The following is a 24310-nucleotide window of genomic DNA, read 5'->3' on the forward strand; positions in this document are numbered from 1 at the left end:
ACCGACTCTTGGGGCACTGAGGGTCCTGCACAAACAGCCCTGACCTGTGATCTCACCCGTTGCCCACCACTCACTCAGTTTCCAGCCAAATCAGACCCTGCATGTTTAATCCTGTCTATGTGCCCTGCCACCCTGGGATGCCCTTCCCTGTGACCGCAGGCTAAAAACCTGTCAGTCCTGAAGGCCATTTCAAATTCTACTCCTTCAATAAAATCTTTCCTGATTCAGTCCACCCCAGCCCCAAACAGAAACCATCTCTCTCTCGACTTTGGACCTCTATGACCCTCTCCTGGTAGCTGCTGGCCTTCAAAAATGGGGTTATGGCTGCCTCATTCCCTTTAACATCCTGGAGGGCAGAACTATGACCTGCTCACCCGGGAAGGCTGCCTCCTACAGCTAATATCTGGCTAGTATAGTAAGCCTTCCAGAGCACCTCGGGAAAAACATAACATTCCTATTCCCATTTATATGGGGTTCTTGAGTACTTCCAGATGGACCCTTATGTCATTAGATATTTTGTTAGATGATGCAAAAATCACTCCTTCTAAAACAGGGCCTCTCAACCTTGGCACCACTGCCATTAGGGGCCAGGTAAGTCTTTGTTGTGGGGGGTGGCTGTCCTGTGCCATCATAAGATGGTGAGCAGCGCCCCTTCTCCCCACTAAATGCTAGTAACACCCCCTTCATTATCTGCATACACCCAAGTTGTGACAAGAATGTTTCCAGATACAACCAAATATCATCTGGGATATAAAACTGCTCCTGGTTCTAAAAGAATCACTTTGCTCTCCTACATCAGGATTAATGATTTGCCGGGAAAAAAAAGGACCGCACAGACTTTGCTAGCACCATAGATACACAGGGAAATGCAGCAAAAGGCTGCTTGCAATTACCAGTCACCAAATGCCCGTAACTAGCAAGACTTAGAAACAGGTACTACACCGTAAGATTAAATTAGAAGCTGAATGACAGAGACTAGACCCACTTTTAGGCATATAAAAGTAGCTCTTAATGCTGCCTTCTAGGCCCCTATGATGGGGTCATCTTATCTCTTATCTAGTGCATCCTGAGAACTGCCCAACAGCCTCAACTGTGGGATGGTACCAGAAATTTGCATGATTCCTGCAGTTTTATTTTAGTAAGGAGTTATCCTCTAAATCAGAAATTGGCAAACATTTTCTGTAAAGGACCAGATAGTAATTATTATAGACTTTGCCAGCTATGGCCTGTTGAAACTACCCTACTCTGCATGAAAAAAAAACACAAAACATAGCCTTAGGCAATCTAAACATAGACAATGTAAACAAACAAGTGTGGCACTGTTCCAATATAACTTTATTTACAAAAGCAGATGGTGGCCAAATTTGCCACACAGTTTCCTGACCCCTACTCTGTATCATACAATGTCCATCTTTCAAAAGGCCGCACAGAAAGGCATTTTGCTTGGATCTTAATACCAGAAAAAGTTATGCTCCTCCCAAGCAAATGGTGTCTTTATCTATGACCACTCTGAATCCTAGAACAGATGTTTCCCACTTTTCTTTGGCCACCAGGAAGTTCAGGGCTGAATTTAGCTCAAAACTCTAGATACTTTATAAGAACTCACAGTATGTCCTATCATTTTTTTCTTTTCCTGAATTTCTCTCTTTAGTCACATTTTATTATAGACGTTGCATTTACTTCCATAATTCACCTGAAGTAATTTTCTGGAATAAGACCAGTGGTAAACAAAAAGGCACAGAAGTATGTGTCACACAGAGGCCTAAGAAGAGGTAGTTGAGGGACGTGCTTGGTCTAGGATGCATTTCATTTCAAGAACCTCATCTAAAATGTTCCTTCCAGAAGGATTCCATGTAGCCCACACAGATAACCCCTTTCCAGGAGCTGCAGTTTAATTTCCCACTCCTCTTCTGAGTAGGCTAGATTCAGCGGACTTGCTTCCTAAGAACCAAATATAGAAAGGGAAAATAGTAACTTCATAGTGGAGACAGCTGGCAAATGCTACATCACTAAGTCATGAAGGCTCATGTCACCAATGAAGTCGTTCGTATGGCTCCCATGTACTCCTGATGTGATGTGATGTGATGTGATGAGGAGAGTACTTCCTCCTCTGAGGTGTTCTTTTCAAAAACCATGATTTCAGTCTAACTATAAGAAAAATTTCAGACCAACCCAGATTTGGAAGAATTCTACAGAATTTCTGGCCAGGACTCCTCATGACTGTCAAAGTCATTAAAAAAAAAAAAACAAGGGAAGACTGAGAAACTGTCACAGACCAGAGGAGACTGGGGAGATATGACAACTAAATGCAGTGTGGTGCCCTGGACTGGATCCTGGAAAAGAAAAAAGACTTAATAGAAAAACTGGTGAATCCAAATCAAGTCTAGCATTTTGTTAATTAAATAAACAAATCCTCATCAGCAACACCAATCCCCAGTCTCCTCCCACTTTCCCACATGCTCAAAGCCAGTGAGAAGGTAAGGGAGGGAGCTCTGCTAGGGATGCCTCTGACATGGGTACCGACCACAGCAGAGCCCCACTTCCTCTTGCTGCAGAAGGACCAGCCACCAGGAAGCAGGGACAGGCCGGCCCAGCTCTCCAGGTGTGCTCACAGCTGGTAGCACTACTACGCAGTGTTGTCCTACCAGGAGGCAAAACGGGCTAGGTGGGGCTCCTGGTTTCCAGTCACTGCAGTCCCTCCGGCACGCTTCACAGCATCTTAAAGGAATCATGACCCTCTAGAGCTGGAGAGCTCAGAACAACTCCAAGCTCCTTAGTCAAGATGCTTCCCAAGGTTTACAGTATCAGGGAAGGAAGGAAGATCATCCCAAATCCAACCTCCCCCCACCCTCCTGGTGCTCACCATCTGGGGTCAGGGAGGGATGACAGACATTAAAGTGATGTCCACAAAGTGCCGTATTCATGTATCTCCCACAGCACTTAGCACATCTCTACAGCGAGCAGGGGCTTAGAATTTTCCATCTCAATCGAGCTGGGTTTTCTTTTCAGGCGCAGCCTCCCTCCTCCACAGATCCACCCTAACCCCTTATTCTGAACATGTATTTGTATTTTTATACCTCAAATCACTCTACAAAAGATGAGGTTATTAATAAACAGACATATAATAAAATAAATGCATGAGGAAATTCAGTAAATAAGGGTAGGAAAAGTATGACATGCTAGAGTCTAAATAAGTACTTTAACAACATTTTAAATGTCTAAGCTGTGCCATGCAATACAGATGCTACCAGCTATATGTAGCTATTTAAGTAGAAATTAAAATAAAATGTACAAATCAGTTCCTTAGTTGCACCAGCCATTTTTCAAATGCTTACTGACCACAAGTGACTTGTGGCTATTGTGCTGGGCAGCTCAGACATGGGACATTTCCATCAGAGCAGCCCTGTTCTAGAGCACAGGTTACTCATTAAATGTTGTGTGCAGGGGCGGGCACACACATACTGGCACAGCTGGCTAAATATTAAAGAAAAAAAAAGGCAGAAAGCCACAGGCTGCTTGGTTGCTGTGTGCCTGTTGCCAGGAAGGAACCCAGGTCTGGTGTCCAGCTTACTTTACAAAACAAGGCAGAGACTGGATTTTTGTACAAAATCTCCTGATTTTTAAATATTCCCAGAAAATCCAAAACATTAAAAAACACAGTGAGGCCCAGCATGTTGTCAGGCGCTGGGAATGGACAGAACATCCTGCAGGGAAACAGCCATGCTCCTTGCAGAGGACTGACAGTGGAGGGTTTAGGTTAGGGCAAAGGTTGGTTAGTGTGTCCCTGGGGTTCTCCAGGGGGAATGAGTTCCTGGGGACATAAGCCTTTTGTCATTCATGTCTCCAAAGAGAGAGAACAGATCAAAGAGTAAAAAGTCCCCTTTTGATCACATCACCTTTGACTCCCCAAAAAACTCCCTCAGTGCTCCCATGAGCAGGCTGAAAACCGCTGCCCTTTCAGCTGTGGCCCCAAAGTGCATTCTGCGGAACTGTGGGGTCTGTGGTAGCATCTTTGGAGTCATCACAGGGTGAAACAGCCAGGACTATGAGCCTTCCCCACCCCCCACCCCCGCCACATACGTAAGCCAGAATGGTCCAGCCATTCTGCCCATGTTTATTGGGTATTAGCTCAGGATTTGGTGTCAATTATCAATGGGAAAGAAAGGGCTCTATTGTTTAAAGTGTTTTGTGTCTCTGACGCAGTATTTGCCAAGCCCCTCCTCAGTGCCAGGCGAGTACTGAAGGATCAGCGGTGAGCAGCACGTATCTGGCAGCTGCCCTCACAGAGTTTACAGCCTTGTGGAGAAGATGGGCATTAGTGAATCCCAGGCACACAAATGAACAAGGAGAACTGTGCGAAGGGCTGGACAGCAGGGCACAGGAGCAATGCAAGTCCAGGACGTGAGAGCTGACCAGATAAAGAGAAGGTAACTAGGCACAGAGGGGACAGCATGTGCCAAGGCATGGCAGCAGGAGACCTGGTACCTACAGCAGTCAGGAAGAAGGCTTGTGTCACTGGTGTGCCAGAGTGAGGAAGAGGAGGACAGGTGGTGAGGATGGAAAGAAGGCCAGGTCTCAAACCTGTGGGACCTTTCTGGCCATCATAAAGATTTTGACCTTTATCCTAAAAGAAAGCTACATGTTAGGGGCTGAATGTTTATATGCCCCCCAAATTCGTATGTTGAAGCTCTAACCCCCAGTGTGTTGTTATTTGGAGGCAGGGGCCTTTAGGAGATGATCAGGTTTAGACGGGCTCATGAGAGTGAAGCCCCCATGAGGGGAGTGATGTCCTTGTGAGAAGAGAAGAGAGGCCATAGTTCTCTGTGTCTCTCTCTGCTACATGAGGACACATAAGAAGGGGCCCAAGAAAGCCCTCACTGGGAACCGAATATACTGGCACCTTGATCTTGGGCTTGTCAGCCTCCAGAACTAGGAGAAGTCAATGGGTTGTTTAAGCCACCCAGTCTATGGTATTTTGGTAAAGCAGCCCAAGTCAATACACCACGGAAAGGTTTAATCAGGAGAAAGAAGATCAAACTCTCATTTCAAAAGGTAAAGCCTGGATGCAGGCTGGGAAGTGGACTGGAGAGGAAAGCGGAAGACCACGCCAGAGGCAACTGCAGGATCAAGGTGGGAGAAGACTTCCTGGAGGGATGACAGTGATGGAGAGGGGAGACGGCGCCGGGCTGAGCTGCTTCAGAGCAAGCCTCCTGTTGAGAGAGTAACTGTGTGTGTGTGCGTTGGCAGGGGTGGGGGCACAGAAGACAGGGGGAGAGAGGAGGGAGGAACCCTGAGGCTGGCTCAGGCCTCGCGGGGCAGTAGCCTATCTCCTTGACCATACTATTGCTTCAGGCTCCCAAATGCAGACAGAAGATTTGAGGCTGACTTCTGAGGAAAATCCCCCTACCAAGGTGTTTCTCATGCCCTCCAAATCCTTGTGTAAGTCTGTGATGATAAAAATCGATTTCAAGAGAGTAGGATATGGAGAGGAGAATTGTGTGACTCTGTTCTGGTTATCAGACAGACAGTGACACATTCATTATCGTTAGAATGATGAACTGGTGGCCCAAAGGGCTATTTTCTAAAACTGGTGCACAGCCCTGTTACCTGGACCCTCTGTGTGCTGCTGTTTTCATTTTACAGGCACTGCCTTCCCTCAGCAGAATCAGAGTCAAGGGTGATGCCCCTCTCCCTCCTGGGCCACAGGAGCCTCTTCTCAGCAGAGAGCTGTTGTGAGGGGCAAAACCACAGGCATCATCTTCTCAACTCAGCAGAGCTGGAGGACTTACTTTTCAAGGTCCAACAGGGTCATCCCAGAATTTCAGAGATAAAAAGTGCAGGAGAGGGGCCTATTCCAAGTGCAACATTACAAACACACTGGAGAAAAAAGATGACTGGCTCATCAAGTTTGTTCACCAGCTGGGAACCCCCAGCCCATCCTCCCCACTACTTTGCTCTCCCTCTCCCGCATGCAGATACACACATGGAGAATTTACTAAGTGTCAGCTGACCACAAAGATGCTCCATCTCCTTTCCCTCTCACAGCAGCCCTATAAGAACTCAATTCTTAGTCCCATTCTACAGATGATAAACCAGAGGTTCAGGGAGGTTAGTGCAGGTGCTGAAAGGCTCACAACCAGCATGGGGTGGCCTGACTCCACAGCCTACACTTTGACAGCCTTTTGACATCCTCTTAAGGGGCTCAGTACACTCTTTGTACTTTCTGGTCCCAGGATTAGGGTTGAGAGCAGTGGTAGCAGGAACAGGGAGTAGGTACTGATAAATAGATGTGCCAAACTGACTCCGAGATTTGGCACCACAGTAACCCTAATCCTAATCTCAGCTAGTATTTATTCACTCTGCGGCCTCCACATACCACGCTCTACTAGTGGTGTTACACATATTATTCCTGCCTCATGCATTTCTAAATGCGTGTTAGTTTCCAAACATGTGGGACTTCTCCAGTTATCTCTGGGTCATTGATGTGTAACTTAATTGCACTGCGCTCAGAAATGTGCTCTGTGTGACTTTATTCCCTTGAAATCTGCTGAGAAATGTATGTTATTTTTAATCCTCAAAACCAACCTGCAAAGAAGTAATTTACATTTCCTTTTACAAATGAGGAAACTGAGGCTTAGGAGGCAAATTATTGTGCCTAAAGCATCTAGCAACCTAGCACAGTGCTAAGGCCAAGTTTGCAAGAAGTCATCTGACTCCTCTGGCCCCCTCCACTTTCCATGCCACGTGTTAGACAACAAAGCAAATGTTGTTTTATATACTTTAACACAATAAAAATAAACAGTGCAATTTAATTCTGTGTAAGTACAAAGGGCCCCCTTTCTATATCTGAGTAGAGATAATTCTTAAAAATTTACTTTTCTTAGATGCTCCACATCACTAATCATCAGGGAAATGCAAATTAAAACCACAATGAGGTATCACCTCACACCAGTTAAGATGGCCAACATAGAAAAGACTAGGAACAACAAATGCTGGCGAGGATGCGGAGAAAGGGGAACCCTCCTACACTGCTGGTGGGAATGTAAGCTAGTCCAACCATTGTGGAAAGCAATATGGAGGTTCCTCAAAATACTAAAAATAAAAATACCACTTGACCTGGGAATCCCACTCCTTGGAATTTACCCAAAGAATACAACTTCTCAGATTCAAAAAGACATACGCACCCTTATGTTTATCACAGCACTATTTACAGTAGTCAAGATATGGAAGCAACCTAAGTGTCCATCAGTAGATGAATGAATAAAGAAGATGGGGTACATAGACACAATAGAATACTATTCAGCCATAAGAAATAAACAAATCCTACCATTTGCAACAACATGGATGGAGCTGGAGGATATTATGCTCAGTGAAATAAGCCAGGCGGAGAAAGATAAGTGCCAAATGATTTCCCTCATTTGTGGAGTATAATAACGAAGCAAAACTGAAGGAACAAAATTGCAGAAGACTCAGAGACTCCAAGAAAGGACTAGCGGTTACCAAAGGGGAGGGGTGTGGGAGGGCAGGTGGGGAGGGAGGGAGAAGGGGATGGAGGGGTACTATGTTTAGTACACATGGTGTGGGGGTCACGGGGAAAACAGTGTAGCACAGAGAAGGCAAACAGTGAATCTGTGGCATCTACTACACTGATGGACACTGACTGCATTGGGGGGTGTGGGTGGGGACTTGATAATATGGGTAAATGTAGTAACCACATTGTTTTTTCATGTGGAACCTTCATAAGAGTGTATATCAATAATACCTTAATAAAAAAAATTTTTAATCTACTTTTCTTAACAGCACACTTGGTGAATAATATAAACTTTACTCATGTGCCTCTCCTAATGTCTTCTCTCTATTTGCTATTTCCAACTGCAGGAACTCATCCACTTTTGTTCTACTGACAAATTGCACCACATGAAGCAGTGTGAACTATTAGAAAATTCTCTTCTTCTGGCTCTTTTGATTTTTCTTATGTTAAGTTCTAACCTAAGTCCAAAACTTTCCATAAGGTCTTTTGTTAAAAAGTAGGTCAAAAAGGCCAACCTGAGTGTTTTAAACCAAAAAAACGCAGTGTGCCTCCCACTCAGGGATTAGAGATTCTTAGATTCTCAGAGGCCCCAACAGGCATTTTCCCAGGGTCATGCAGCTCTTGGGAGGCAGACGCAGACCTCTGAAGACCTGCACAGACAGGCATGGTGTCCTCTGACCTCCAAAGAAAGGGAAGACTCCAATGTTAATACCACCTCTTCCTCCCAGCACAGCATGTGGGATGGTGCAGCGGCTCAGCCACTCACAACTCGTGTGCCCCATGACCAGGTAATGTCTTTAAGCCTCAGTTTCCTCATCTGGAAAATGGGGTTTTAATACCTGCACCTCACAGGCTGTTGTGAAGACTGTTTGCAAAGCCCTCTGCATGGCAGCTGGCAGAATAAGGATTCAATCAATGTTGGTTTTCTGACTTCCACCAAGTAAGGATTCCTTAACCTTTGCTATTGATGCTCCCAAGTCCCTCCCTCCTTGGCCATCCTCAGTCTGCATAAATTGTCTGAACAATTTCAAGTCTAAGTCAATCTCATATACTTAGGGGCCTCAACAGGGAAGGGAGCCCAGTTTCTCTCCACCTAGGACCTGTCACAACTGTAATTAACACTGCTAATTTCAGAGCAGGCGTCACAGGTTAAGCCTGTTAGTCCTGGATTTAAATCCCGGCTCTACCCTGTACTATGTAAAGAACAATTTCTTTGTCCCTCAATTTCTCCAGTTGTAAAACCTCTACTTAACTCAAGAGGTCATGTTGTGAGGGTGGAATGAGAGAAATACTGTGTTTGGCACATAGTAACTTTAGAATACTAAGACTTGGAAAGCCCGTAGAGATCTGGTCCAAACCTTCTATTTAACAAACGAGTTAAGGGAAGCCCAGAGGCAAGGCAAGCTGCCCAGGGTTACATACCATTGCCTGTGATGAAGAGCAGGCCTATTAATAATGTTCGCTCTGTTTTCCCCCACTTCCTTGCCACACTGTTTAAAAGTATCTGGTTGTACTGGGAGGAAAACAGTAAGTGTTCAGCCCTTAAGAAAGCATATTTCATGTTGCTTCTCTTGTATGGACAAAAACACCTAAGAGGGAAGATGCTGGAATGGGGCAGAGAATATGTGGCAATTATGTGAAACAGACAGGCAGAGATGGGAAACACACGGGTCAACACCAGTGCACTCGCTTGTTCTCTTACATTCATCATTTCCATTTGCCGCCACCAACACCACAGAAGGGAACGCACACCTCTGAGACCAAATTCAATTTCAACTGCCCTTCAAATGCAACTTCAGCCCAGACCCATCTGTTCAGAGCCAAGCAGGCTTCAGCTGATGGGACCCACATGCAAGGGCTGCAGAGCCCCGGAGTTTGACTGACCTGCGGGTAGAAGGAGGACGACGCTGTGCGTGGGCTGCGGACAGACTCCACAAAGAAGGCCCCATCCTGAAGTCAGAGGTGGAGGAAGCACCGGCAGCGGTGGCAGCAAATGCAAGGGAGCGGAGGAACGGAAGGTGGGCCAGTGGTGAGCCATCAGGGACGGAAATGGGGGTGAAAGGAAAAAATAAAAATGAAAACAAGGAGGGAAGGATACAAACAAGGGCACATGAGGGGGATGGAAAAAAAAGAGAGAGAGAGAGATCCATCCAACCAAATGCAAAGCATTAGCAGGAACTCACAACTTCTTGAGCAGAATAGACCATCGGCATGGGAGCAAGCACCTGGCTTAAAGGTGTGTCCAAGCTCCCTCAGCCTCATGAGACCCTGGCATGGATTCTGTGCCTTCCCACATAGCTCTCAGCTTCAGACCTATGCCAAGGGAGAGGAAAAGCTGCAGAGCATCTGGCACGGGTGGTGGGGAAAGGCTTCAGCAGCAGCTTCCGGGCCTCCCGCCTGGCTGGGCGACCAGCAGCCCTCTTAGAGAGATACAGCGGCTTGAGGTTTTCAATTCTGCCTGTTACTAAACAAACAGGGCAGCCAGATGGGAGAAGAGGAGTCAATGCAGCAGAAGTTCTTGCTTAATTTTCTAAGTAAACAGGGAACACAGAGGCAGCAATACCTTCTCCTCCCCTCGTTGTGTAACAAAATCACTGAGAAGCTGAGACATATGTAGTGTCAGAAACATGCACTTACTGAGGGAGGCATGTTCCTGAAGCTGTCTTCCCTTCCCTGTCCTATTACTGTAGGATTCAAGTTTCCAGGTAATTGAAACAAAAATGTCATGGAGGACTTTTCCAAAGCATCTTTTTTAAGGTCAAGAAGTGTCCTCTTGGCCCTTCAAAATCTTTTTACTTTTCATGCATTATCACTGAAATTCAGAAACAGCACATGAAAAACTGGAAGATCTCTGCTTTCCTACAACTTTTCTTCAATCCTAAAAGTAGAATCACTGAAATACTGGGGTTAAAATATTTACTAAGGGTTAAAATCCATTTTATCAATATTGCTGCTATTTCCCACAAGCCACTGTGCACTTAAGTAACACACCATGGAAGACCTGGCGGTGGAGATGCAAATTCAGGTACCTACACATGCCAAACAAGATGCTGACTGGAACACTTCACTCTGGCCGTCTCTTAACCTCTTTGCTTCTCTCCTAGACTACTTGGAAATCTATATCTAGTATGACTGATGGCCATCCATGTAGATTTTAGTGTTCTGTTTATTAGATATTTATTAAGATATTTATTAAGATGGTATTATATTTATTATCTAATTTATTATACTATTATCTCTGGTCTACAGATTATACAAACTGCCTAGAGTGACAGTTGATACTATTTTTCTCAGATTTCAATCCCTCCCTCCTAGTAGTCTAATTCTAACTCACCCTAAAGAAATAATCAGAGATGTGGTCAAACAATTATGTGCAAGGCTGTTGTTTGCAGTATTATTTATAGTTGTGATACACTGTAGAATAATTATAAAAAATTTTGGAATAATTACCAAAAATTATTTTTAAAGATTAGAAACCATCTATATTTTTAACAAAAAAAGTAAGTTATAAATGAAGGTCTATCCATATGATGAACTACTGTATAATTTTTTTTTTAATCATGCTTTTGGAAAATAATGACATGGGAAGTTTTTCATATGAAAGTAAACATACAGATGGATATACAGGTTGAGCACAATTTTGAAAAATAAAGTACATCTATTGATTCTCTTTCATCTCCTAATGATAGAGACCAGGTAAGAGAGAACATACTCTCAGCTCACACTACCCTCTCAGGTTCTGAACTTGCAGGAGGATGTAGAGCCAAGACTATTGGCCTTAAAAGATACAAAACACCTAATCTGCGGAGTTTCTGGCCCCTCAACTGTAACTGATGTTCCACGTAAAAGCCCAAAGCCTCAGGTTTTGATTTTTCCCCTAGTAAACTCCTGCTCGTATTTTTCAGGAGTCTAAGCAAACCCATAGGAATTTATTTTCAAAGCGTGAGCTCTCAGGGAAGCACTTCTATAGCTTTCTACCTCTCCTCCAGCCAGCCAATTTCAAAGCTCAAGCCAGGTCCTGGGCCTCGACCAGTACAGTTTAGTTTGACTGTTTTATATCTGCATTTATCTACCTGTTAGCTTCCTTAAAACGGGAGAAGAAAAATTCCTCAATAAAAACAGTAATGCTTGAAAGCGTTTGGAGTAGAATTCATCCAAAAAATCTTCAGCATTGTCAATCCTGGATCCAAATGGCTATTCATTTTACCCTCCACATCAGGCCTCTGAAAGCACGCGGCAGCTTCCTGCTGAGTGGCCTCCTTTACCTTTCGTGGGCTGTCCATGTAGGTGGGAGTCATGGCAACGCTGCTGCTCTCAGCTGGCTGTGAGGAGCTCTTGCCACCGTGCCCAGCTGTCTGCTGCTCTCCCAGGCACCTGAAAGGAGGAAAAACACACCACCATAGCTTGCTCAGAGCTCCCTGGTGAAGGACCCGCATTAGTAATATGAAATACAGCTCTGCTGCCATCATCTCTGATGTTTCTCCTTCAGGCCCCACACGATGTCCTTAATTTCATTCCGTATCCTGAACAATCACCAGTCCTCCACAATAAATCGGAGAGCAGCCCAATTTAAAAAGCACTGTGGCAGCACCAGGTGCTTACATGCTACTTTGAAAAGAAGTGACGTGGTTTGAGTGACTTCATCCATACGCACCATTTTTTAATCCTCTGGGAAGACTTGCTCTCAGTTCTTATTAAATAAACCAAAAGAAGTTCATTTTGAAAAAGGACACTAACACACAGTATAAACTAAATGAGGGAAAATGTGCTGACTCTATGGATTTTGAAGGTTTGTATGTTACCCTTTCAAATGCCCGTACTTAAATCCTGCTCCCTTTCCCACAAATCACACAAATCTAACAGACATTGTCTCATAACACAAGACCACTGTGGTTTTCTTAGGATATCCCCTCTCCATTCTGACATACATAAATACATTTATTTTCCTAATAATTTCAGTTTATTCATACTAAAAATAACTATGAGCTGTTATAACTTGCATGCTCCCCTAAGTTAGACTGTTTTAAATATATCATGGCATTTTTATTTGGTAAGCGTCAGAAGGCTCATGTGTTAAGTCCTTCATTATTACTGTAACATACACTTCTTGTGGACACTGTGAGGCACTGCCCAGATCCTTCTGCCGTGGCTTTTTTGCACAGTAGCTGGCTCAGCTGTCCAGCCCCTCTGGGGACAGCTCAGGCTGCAGAGCCATGTTCAAGCTCTCACCCAAACCTGTGCTGCCTGCAGTGAATGATCAATGAGACTTTATAAAGGTCTGGCTGTGTTCGTCCAACCTGGCTCATCACTGAAGGCTGCTCTAGCCCCAGAGCTTGAGCGAGGCATCCCGAGCCTGTCACTGTGCCTGCACTGCATCTTGGCTTCCCCCTCTGTCCTCTCCTATTTCTTCCTCCTTTCCCCACACAGGTGCTGAGCCTAAGCACTCCCCTTATTAAATGTCCAACCTGTTAAACTTCATCTCCATCTGCTCCCTGGGGAACCAGACCCAAGACACTTCTCTAGTCTTAAATTCTGATATGTTTGTTACGGAACATAAAGTAATCTCATACCAGAGATTAAAAATCAGTTTCCATGGTAACCTGTTACACTCTCTTTTTTTAGTTCGTATTATGGAAAATTTCAAACATACACAAAAGTAAAGAGAATAATACAATGAATCCCTACATCACCAGCCCCCGAAATTATATATTTAGAGCCAATCTTGTTTCATCTATACCCATTATCTATCCACCCTATTTTGAAGGAAAATTCACACAAATATTTCATCCATAAAAACTTCAGTTATGTACTGTATCTTCAAAAGAAAATAACTTTTTAAAAACATAACCACAATTCTGTCACATTTAAAACTTCTTTAAAGATTTCTAGCATCAAATATTTCCCCAATTATTTCCAAAAATTTTTTTGTCTGTCTAAAAAAGGATTCAATTAAGGTCCCTACACTGTGATAAGTTATGTCTCTTTTAAGCCATAAGCCCCTCTTTGTCTCTCCTTATCTTAATTCATTTGTTGAACAAAGTAGCTAGTTTGTCCTATAAACTTACATAGTCTGGAGATGCTGACTATAGCCCTTTATTGCTCATCATGTTCCTCTGTGCTTGTAATTCCTGGGACCTAGAAGTTATATCTAAATATTTGAGTAGATTAAGGTTCAATTTTGGATGAGAATTCTTCCCCAGTGGTGGTGTGCTTTATCTGGAGGCCCATAATGTCTGGCAGCCTTTCTCTGGTGATGTTAATTGCCAGTAAGACTCTCTGCTTAATCCAACAGTGCCTTAGAGACCACGCATGGTAATATCCTATCATTCCTTCTGTACCTATCAGCTGCAATACTGAAAAAGGAGAAAGTCCCCCACACTAATTACTTGGTTACTCTGAGGTGCAATTCACACAGGAAAAGCAGAATTGCTCAGTTCTTTCCCTTGTCCACTTACACCATACTGTCTCTCTCTCTCTCTGCCACATTGCAGTGTTTTCCTCTGAGCCTTATGCCCAAAAGCACAGTGGGACATTCTTGTGCACTGCGTGCAGGCTGCAGTGATGGGCCATGACTGGGACGGCAGTGACAGGGTGCCTTGGTCACCCCCCCGAGTCCCCTCAGATGTGTCATCTAATGCACATGACAATCTGTATTTACTGAGCTGTCCTCTATTGTGCTGACCTGTGGACAAGGAATCTGGAATTCAGAGACGAGCAAGATCGTGTCCTTGCCTTTGCAGGCTGCTTGTCTAATGGCTCAAAAGGGGACTGCCACAGAAAGACCAGCCATATTGTGTACGCGTACCTGTGAGAACGTGCAGGGAAGCATGCTGCCTTCCATGAGAGAGACTGCCAGCCACACTTCCACAGAAGCAGTGACAGGTGCCGGTTGGGGTCTCTCTCCCTGACTTAGCTGTCATCGGGTTGTCCTCATTCAAGAGGGGCAGAGAAGCCCACTGACCGGCACCTGCTGCCCAGACCTGCCCCAGCCATGTTGATAACCAGCACAAGGCCATGACTCCTGGGGCCTCCACCTTCCGTAAGAGCCTAAGTGTGCCCGCCTACAGAGAGGGACTGGAGGGGATCTGGAAGGAGGACACAGCTGGGGTAAGGTGGCAGGACTACAGGTGACATTTTTAAGATTGTTTTTCACGCAGCTAAAATGTTGCTTTCCATAATAAATAAAATTGGAGCTGCTTGATGCAGCAAAAGAAAAAGAAGAGAACACAAATAAAAAATGCAGCGTGAGGAACATTATCTAAGGCCTGGCTCCTCGGCTCTACCTCCAGCATGCAGAACATGTACCATGTCTCCCCGGAGCAGTCTCTGTGGGGAGAACGAACCTCAGGTCTCTCTGTCCCGCTTCCTGCTGTGGGAATGGACAGCTGAGAATCCCCCCACCCATGGTGGGGACATGACCCCCCAAGCTGTCCTTCCTCCTCCTGTCTGAGCAGAAGGAGGCTCCTCGGAGCGTGCAGAATGATGACTCACTCACAAATTAAAATAAGACTCCCCCACCCCCAGCTTCACACCCCTCCCAGTGACATATGTTCCTTGTTCTTTTTTCCAGCAGGAAAGGTCTGGGATTAGTTACAGGGAGAACCTGCCAGGCAGAGTTCTGGGATCTTTCCTTGGGCAGGTGAAAATATTTTCTGAAGAGAACCCAGCGCCGCTAGGAATGAGCCCAACGCAGCCTAGCTCTCCTTCCATTGCACCGCCCCCCACCCCTGCCCTATAACCCCGCTGAGTTCTCCCCCGCACCCTGCACTCCTTCCCCTCCCTTCCATCCATGCCCCACCCGCCTCTCCTGCCTCCTGCCTGCCAGCGGCTCCTACCTCCCGGGCCCACCTGCTGGGCTTCCCAGACGCGAAAACACTTCTGCCAGATACACTGACTGGATATTTCATGATATGAAAATTATGGTATTATGATCTGGATTTTTTTTAAAGAAATACTTAAATTTCAGAGATACATACTGAAATATGAGAGATGAAGAGACAGGATGCCTAGGATTTAATAACAATTAAAAAGGAAGATGAGAGCAAGTGGGATATAAATGAAACAAGATTGGCCATGAGTTGATAATCATTGAAGTTGGGTGATAGGTAAACAGGGATTTATTATTGCTTTTTAAAAAAATCTGTGAAATTTGTCCCTAAATATATATTTTTAAACTTTCAAGGGATCCCTCTTGTTATGACAATGTGTAAGGACAGCCTGGCACCCCACTTCCCATGCAATCTTTCCAAATGCAACTCAATGTTACTTTCTAAAAGCCAGAAGTATGCAGGCTCCTGGTGAGCACAACACAGACCCTCATGCCAGACAGACAAGGCCTAGTCTCCCCTGACAGCTATACAGGGACCCTGAGCATCTTTTCCTTCATCATTCAATAAACATCTATTGAGCACCTACTATGTGTCAGGCACAACACACGGCCTCTGCCCTCACAGCACAGGTGAGTCAGGAGGAACCTGAGCAAGCCTCAGTAGAATTTTGGCGAGTGCTCTTAGCGGCCCAGGCCCAGGCTGCTGCAAGGCACAGAGGGGAACCTGGCCTGGCTGGGAGGACAAGTGGGATGGGGAAGGCTCCCTGGCGAGGTCCCACCTGCACACAGTGGTGTTTTCTCTCCTCCCCAGGTCCCATGTCTCCCTTCAGTATACTTCTCTTTCTACAAGGCAACTTAAATCCTACCTCCCGGCACACTGTGTCTACCCTCCCAAGAAAGATGTGGTCCCACTGGTGTCCTGCGAATTGGAACACCTACTGTTCATAAAGGCACTACATGCTCACATGCCTAAAGAAGCCAACAGGTAGCACAGTTGAGGCTGCAAGACAAGTCCAAGACCAGAGGATGTGCTGGGTCTCCCATAAACCAGAGGACACATGCCCATTCTAAAGTGCCGACCCTCCGTGGCTGGGTATGACTTGGACCCGGTGTTAACTGAGCCCCCGCTATTTCAAGCAAAGTTGGATATCATCTATTACTTATGATATAGGTTTAGCTCAGATACTTTTAAAAGATTTTGTGTTTTTAGGGCAGTGAAACTCCTCTGTAATGATGGCTACATGTCATTATAAATTTGTCTAAACCCATAAAATGTACAACATCAAGAGGAAACCCTGATGTAAACTGTGGACTTCGGGTGATAATGATGTGTGTCCAGGTTCATCAACTGTAACAAACGCACCACTCTGGTGAGGGATGTTGACAATGGGGATGCTGTCATGCGTGGAGACGGGGTATATAAGAAATCTCCATAGCTTCCACACAATTTTGCTTTGAACCTAAAACTATCCTAAAAAATAAAGTCTATTAAAAAAACAAAACAAAGCCCACTTTGTGGGCCAAACCGAACGTAACTATATTTAAATTAAGCCCTAGATTGCAAATTTCTAAGCCCTGGCATATTTCATGTTATTCGACACTTACAAGGTATTAAACTAACTTTCTTCTCAGGTGTGCATCTTTTCTGAATTACAGGCTCCTTGCAGATAGAAATCACAATCCACCGCACTCACAAGAGTGTGGCCCTGAAAATCCTCGGAGCCTGCGGGGTGGGGATGGGGCTCTCCTATAGGCACTTACTTCTGACTGGCCTCCATCTCCAACAGGGCAGCCAGAGCAGAAGTGCCCTTCTTCCCAACTGGGGGGCCGGTCGACTCGAGGGAGTGCGTGGAAATGGGCCCGGTCATCTGTAAGCCTTTCATGGCAGTCCCTTTCTAAAGCAGAGAAGAGGAGACAAGGCCATCAGCCTGAGTGGGCTTTCTCAGTGGACGCCAGTCATGCCCCAGGTCTGCCGCCACATCAGCGGTGCTCTGGGCTCTGGGAACCCAATGAACAGAGGGGAGGAACATGGCTTCTCGGTATTCAGGCAATGCCAGAGTACTGCTTTTTGTTTGAACTGAAGATCCCAAATGCCTGTTGGACTCAAAGTGAACTGCCTCTTTGACATGGTTACACATCAGCACAGCTCTAGCAAGTAAATGTTTGACCTAATTTACAGAAGAAGAACCTGAGTTGCAGAAAAATAGCTCATCCCAAATCCCACTGGAGCTGGAATTCAGACTCCAGTTGCCAGACTTCAAAACCCAGGTCCTTTCTGCTACCTAAGCTCTCTTGGAAATGTTTCTAATCAGAAGTGATGCTGTGTTGCTGAGTGATGCTGAGGTCGAAAAAAAAAAAAAAACATAGCTGATGATGGAAAAGAATGAACTATTGATACAAGCGACACCTCAGGTGAATCCCAGAGGCATTATGCTGAGTGAAAGAAGGCAGCTTCTCAAAAGGTTACATATTGCATGATTCCATTTATATGACATTTGGCAAAGACTGATGGCCGCCAGGGGTTAGAGATGGGGACACGGTGTGACTAGCAGGAGGTAGTTCTTTGGAGTGACAGAACTAGTCTGTATCCTGATTGTGGTGGTGGTGGTTACATGAATCTATGCATTTGTTCAAATTCACAGACCTGTACACACACGTATGCCCACACAACCATGCTGACTCCCAGACCCATCCTTTATTGGCTGGGTGCCCTCAGACATACCCTATAACCCTTGGTGTCCTCACTGGGTGGTGTGAAGTCGAGTGAATGCCCAAGTGTGCCAGAACCCTAAAAGTAGTACAAGAGTAAACAAGTATTTCTGCTGCCGCCCTCTTGAGCGAGTTTCTACTCAGTAATCCAGACCCCAGTGTGTACTCTGTGTTTGATGTGGCGTCTCCCTTGGAGTGTTTGAAGGAGCTGTGCCTAAGGCAGGGCAAGGGGGCCCCGGGCCACAGAAACTGCCCCGTGGCTGCCTGTACCTTATCCCTCCCTCTTTCACCCTGTACTGGAGGAGGACACACTCTTTGGATTTAAGATGAATGCTGGACAGATGTGGAGTAAATGAACTGGCCAGCGAGAGGCCCCCGAGCCAGGAGCAGACCGCTGCTGCATCCCACGCCACACGCAGCCCCAGGGGCCCACAGAGCCCTTACCCGCATCATGCGATCCGAGCGATGCCGCCTGCGGATCCGGTTCAAACCCTCCACGAAGCGGATAAAGCCATCCAGGAGCTGCCACTCCTCCTCGTCTGCCCGGGGCCTGTCCCCATAGATGTCGCAGTGGGCCTCCCCCTCCGTGATGCGCTTGGTGGCAGTGACACAGGCTGGCAGCAGCAGGAAGCGGGTCCTCCAGAACTTCAGAGATTCGATTAAGCTACAGGGGGCCAAAAGGAATAACGGGGGTGATACAGGCAGAAGTAGATAACAAAAACACTCCCAACGAACATCCTATCTCAGCCCTCTCCCTGGAGTTGGCATGTGAGTGGCCATCTCCCCATTAGTGCGTGTTCACCCGATGCTCCACCTCATGGCTTCACTTAAAACACAGCTCTGAAGGAAGACCATGAAGGCTGCTTTTACTTTATATCCCAGGGATGTCAGAATGCTTCTGTGCACCCAGGCTCAATCCAGGGGTGGCTTTTTATCATCACAGTCATAAATCACACATAAAAACTAAAAACGAGACACCACAAGTAGTTAAGAAAATGTTGAGAAGGGGATCTGCTGACTCCATCAAAGACACATGACCCCTCAGTTTCTCTTATTGTTGTTTTGTGGTAAAACATATATAAAATTTACCACTTTAATGATCTTTAAACATGCAATTCAACACCATTAAGTACATTCACACTGTTGGGCAACCATCACTCCCATCCACTTCATCCTTGAGTTTTTAACCTAATACAATTTTTCTTTTGATCCTCCACTTTTTTTCCTAAAAGAAACATCATACTGTAATAAGAAAAAAGGACAGACATGTTAAAATATAGATACACCTGAGGCTGGATGTGAAGCCAAAGCTTGCTCTGACCTGAAGTCCTCGGAGCCTGCAGAACAGATATACTGATCTAAGTAATTCCACTTGTATTCCTCTAGGCGCTCGTGGGAGAATTCCACCCAACAAGAGACGAACTCCGAGTCTGAGTGGGAAGGACAGAGGCTGTATGTGTAGTGGATCTGGGCCGATTCATAGGGGTACCTGAAAAATAAAGGGCATGCCCAGGAATCCAAAGATTTCCTCCTAACTCCTCTGCACCTTTGCCATCTCAATACACTTGGCACTCTTGACCATTTAAGGGTTAAAAGGACATTTAACCCTGGCCACAGTAACCAGCTCATCCCAGAAGACTGATAATGCACATTTCTCAGTTCTTCTTAAACTTTCTCATCTTTCTATCCTCACTTTATTTTTAATTGGCTTGTTAAGAATCAAGCTAAACATAAGCTGAATCAAATTCCTTTTAGAAGTAGGTGAGCTATAGCCATAAAAGAACCCTAGAGAACAAAACAGTAACTCCAAAAGAAAAACCAACCACTCAACCCAAAGGGTTTGAATCATGTATCACACACATAATTCACTATGTGGACAGTATGTGTTATAAATGTCATTTAGTATGTGGATATAATTCAAGACAGTAGTTGAAAACCTTAAATATACAAGGACTTACTTGGGAAGATACCGTGTCACTGTGATCATCTTATCCTTCAATGTCGCTTTGTGGAAAGTTCTGCCCATACTCAGCCAGTACTGGTCCTCCTCCTCGGGGCGGTTTCGGGACACAAGGCCTAACAGAGAAAAACAGCCATTTCTTCCATCTGGTTGAGGTCATTCCCTTAACAAGCAATTGCTTCTCTTCCACATGGATTCAGAGGAGAAACAAAAGAGGCAACACTCTCTTTTGAGGGGCAGATTCATAAACAAAATTTATTCTTGGTAGAAAAATAAACAGTACTGAAGTTGGCAGATTTTCCTGATACTGAAACAGCCTGCAGCAGATTAGGGCCTGGGGTTCTGAAAGCACCTGGCTGACACACTCGAAGCTGAACAACCTGACATCTCATCCTCTGAGAAAGAAAGTTCTGGGGTAGATGTTAATTGGCTGAGAGACAACGGTGTGGCTGAACTGGAACTCTGCTCCACTTGGACACAAGCTGCCCAGCCCTGTGGTGAGGCATCTGAGGCCCTTGCCCAGGGCTAGATTTCTGGCCTCAGCTCCCATGACCCACACTGCTACACCATGTTTCAGTCTTAAAGGACCGCTTGTCTTCTGTGACTTCCTTCTCCCCATGTTTGCTCCTGTTGCTTCTTATGCCTTCTCTTCCTGGGCCACCACTAGAATACTATGGACCATTTAAGGTCACCATCAAATGCCATTGCCTCCTGGAAGGTATCAGACCTCATCAGCAGTCTGAATACTACCCTGTATGTAACAGCTTCTGTGCATGTCTCACACCTTTACAAACTAAAAGTTCTAGGAGATCAAAGCCAAAATCTTATTCATCTATTTTCAGTAGCCTCTGATAAAGTGCCATACCCAGAGTAGGTATTCAAAAAATATTACTTGAATTGAGTTGAACACAGGAGAGAGAGAAACAATGAGGAATCATGAAAACTACAAGCTTTTGAGAGTAAAAATAGCGCTTCAGTGAACAGCTGAGGTAAGACAAGATTGCTGTGATAGAGATGAAATACAGTGCCCCCGTTTGGCTCTGAGACAGTCACACACTGGCAGGCAGTATGGGAGTTGCCAGGATAAGAGAGCTAAAAGGACCTTCCCTGTGAATATGGAAATTTCCCAGATGATGGTGAGGAAATGGCAGACAAGTGGCATGTAAGAGGCCAGGCTTTGACTCGGAGTACCCCACGTTAAACCCTAGCTCTTTCATTTCTAGGTTGTGTGATCTTGGGTACCACATCTCTCTAAGTCTCACTTTCTGCAACTAGAAAGAAGGTGTGCCCATCCCAGCATGTTTTTATTCATGCAACAAACACCCTCTGGCTGTCAGAAGACAATGTCATGGGCTGATGCTCACAAGCACCCAGCATGGTATGGACACCCCATTCTAAATTAGGTGCACCAGTTATTTGCTGTTTTATCCTGCACAGCACTCTTCACAATCTGTCATCAAACATATACTTGTGGTTTATGAGTTTAACATCCATCTCTCCCTGTAGACTGTAAATGCTGAGGACAGGGCCAATGCTGAGCCGTGTACTACGGGAACAGGATCCTATTCACAATCAGTAGTCAAATTTGCGATCAGTGAGTAGTACTTACCATCAGTAAGGCTCACTTACAATCTGGTTACTTTTCTATTAATTATAACAATGGTACCATTTCTGTTACTACAGAAATAAAAGTCATTAAATTTATCAAACGAGAAAAACAGCCAGAAAAGGTACAGTCAGGTGAGTAGCCTCTGGCCAACTAGCCAGGACATGAAGCTAATGGAACAGACAGAATAGAACTGGATGAGAGGAATTGTGGCCCACTAAGTGACATCAAATAGTCATTCCAGGGAAAAGCAAGTAGGCAGCCTGGATAGGCCCAGTGACACCAAAGGAAAATTCATTCCACTGCTCTTGGGATGAAGAACAAAATCCTTCACATGGTCACATAAAGCTTGGGTTATCTGACTTTTGTGCCTATGTCTTTGGCTTATTCCCTGTGCTCCACTGCATCAGTCTTCTTTTTGGTGCCCAGAAAGTATCATAATGCCTCCTGCCACAGAGCCTTTGCACATACTAATCCCTCTGCCTGGCATGCTCTTCCTAATTACTCCTGATCCCCTGACCCCAACTCCGAATATACTTTTCTTACTAATGAATCCTGATGTACTTCAGGTCTCAGCTCAAACATCACCTTCTCAAGGAAGCTCTCCCTGACCCTCCAGACCAGATCAGGTCCCATATTAAATATTCCTACCTTGATTTTTCCCTCAGTCTTTATCACGACATGGACTTTATATTTCACAGTTTGATTAATGTTATTTTTCCCCACTGGGCTATAAATCCCCCACAGAACAGGAGTTTCAAAAATACTGTTGAAAGAAAGAATGAATGAATTCATACATTTATGGACTCATATTTAGTTATATGCCAGGCAGGTGGTTTCCATTGTGGAGGATAAAAAGATGAAGCTGAAATAGTCCTGACACTCAGAATGGTTACTCTGAGAAGAGTCTGGAAAAAAAAACAAAGGCAATATGTGATAAATATCACAGGAGGCTTTCCAGAGGGAGTCCAAAGCTTCATTGTAAACATGGTCTGGACTGGATGCCCACTAGCCTCCCTCTAATAGGTCCACGTTCTCTGACTCTCTGGCCCCAGGAGCTTTAATGGAGCAAAAGGTGGTCTGAGGTTTTGAGCTGGGTGGGTAGGGGAGTGTGTGTGGAGGGGGGGTCTCATTAGCTACAAGCAGGAAGCAGGAGACTAAAGGCTGCACACTGACTATTCCAGGAAGTGGTCACTGCTTCTGGCTCCAGGTCCTCACACTACATTCTTTCTTCCTGACTTACATGAGAAGAGCTCTTCAGAGCCTGGGCCTAACTCAAGCAGTGTCACTGAGTCTTCCTCATTCATCAGCCTCTGCCGCTCACAGGCGACCCATTCTTGCTTCAAGTCACTAAGCTCCCGTTACAAACAACAGAAGATGAATCCAGAACAGGAAACAAAGAAAAAACATCAACTTCAAGTTTAGGGAACATCTGAGAACCTGCTGTGTCAGGTACCGTGCTAGAAATAAATACAAGTTTCTGGGTCAAGAATACTCACTAAATACTTTGAATTTTAAGATAAATGTGGGCCTAGTGGAGACTTTATTTCTCACAAAAAGCAAAACTGAGAAAGAAAAGTTTTGTGTTGAAGAATAATTACTCCTAAATTTATCTGTTCCCTACTCGCTGGTACAAATTTAGCAGAGAGGAAAAAACCTAAGTCCAAGGGGAGAAAAACTCACCTCGGCTATAGAGAGGGCTGCTGCTCAGTGGCGGTGGGACAGCAGGGCTGGCTTTCTGTGCCTTAGGCTGCACTATGATTTGGTAGCCCTGCATGAGACGCTGGCAAATGAACTCTTCAAACACCTGCTGGGCCGTCATCTGTACACCCTCCTCATCCCTTCTGAGAAAACAGACAATTGTTCACGTGGATGGGCTTGGGGTGGAGTGACACTGAGTCTAAGTCCCATCCTCTTCTTTGCTTCAACCCCACAAGCTAGCCCTCATAAGGACTCTGTGGTGGTTCATAAAACTAAGAATCTGTAAACCAGTTTAGGAGAAACGATCAGTTCAGAGAGGTACAAAAAGAAGGTGGATAAATTGATGTCTCAATGGGTAATCTTAGAAAATATCAGATTTTGCACACCTAGAACTGCAACAGAAAATATGAGAAAGGATCAGTGAGGAAAAGGGTTAAGGGAGGCATGTCAATAGAACTCTAAAGAAAAACGAACCATTCTTGCATCATAAAGTCTCTTAAATATTAACAGGAGGACAAGAGTTTGAAAATTCAGTTTTTCAGATGCACATCCGGATGTACCCAGACCCCTCGCAGACCTTCCCTCTGACACCAACCTGTCAATGTCCGCTTCTGGGAGGAGATCATAACAGCCCTCCTTGAAGTCGTTCTGCAGGCCCTGGCGGTCGGGGAAGTAGTCGGTGGTGAGGGGGAGGCATGCCGGAGTAGTGAGAGACTTCCAGTCCACTCCCACTGTGCAACAGAAGCCTGGCACTACAGGGGGAGCAGACGGTGTCAGAACTGCGTCGTGTAACAGGGGAAAAAGGTATGTGTGGTCACCACAGCCAGTGTGGGACAGCAGGAGAGGGAGGGGAGGCAGGGGAGTTCACAGTGAAAAGTGATAAAATTGCCAGGAAAGGTAGGCAGAAAAGGAAAGGGGGTTGGTGGGGGAGAAAGAGAAAGAGAGAAACAGAGTTTGTTAGACAATGCAGGGCAC

The 24310-nt window shown here is 45.3% G+C and overlaps 1 protein-coding gene across 22 annotated transcripts in view; it reads right to left on the bottom strand.

The window, feature by feature from the left end:
* Positions 1–24310, bottom strand: part of DEPDC5 (DEP domain containing 5, GATOR1 subcomplex subunit) — a 112089-nt gene that overhangs the window by 23455 nt on the left and 64324 nt on the right. For 8 of the 22 annotated variants that reach the window (XM_057492363.1, XM_057492362.1, XM_057492361.1 and 5 more), the window contains 8 exons: positions 23931–24114; positions 23318–23478; positions 20027–20144; positions 19390–19557; positions 18513–18732; positions 17121–17254; positions 11797–11905; positions 9416–9481 (listed from right to left, as the gene is read on the bottom strand). In XM_057492363.1, the coding sequence (XP_057348346.1) occupies positions 9416–9481; positions 11797–11905; positions 17121–17254; positions 18513–18732; positions 19390–19557; positions 20027–20144; positions 23318–23478; positions 23931–24114 (1160 nt within the window). Of the gene's footprint in view, positions 1–9415; positions 9482–11796; positions 11906–17120; positions 17255–18512; positions 18733–19354; positions 19558–20026; positions 20145–23317; positions 23479–23930; positions 24115–24310 lie in introns of those variants that run through there. The other 14 variants (XM_057492365.1, XM_057492364.1, XM_057492372.1 and 11 more) reach the window with 8 other exon arrangements.

This window comes from Manis pentadactyla, chromosome 14 (genome assembly GCF_030020395.1).
Source record: "Manis pentadactyla isolate mManPen7 chromosome 14, mManPen7.hap1, whole genome shotgun sequence".
Taxonomy (NCBI): domain Eukaryota; kingdom Metazoa; phylum Chordata; class Mammalia; order Pholidota; family Manidae; genus Manis; species Manis pentadactyla.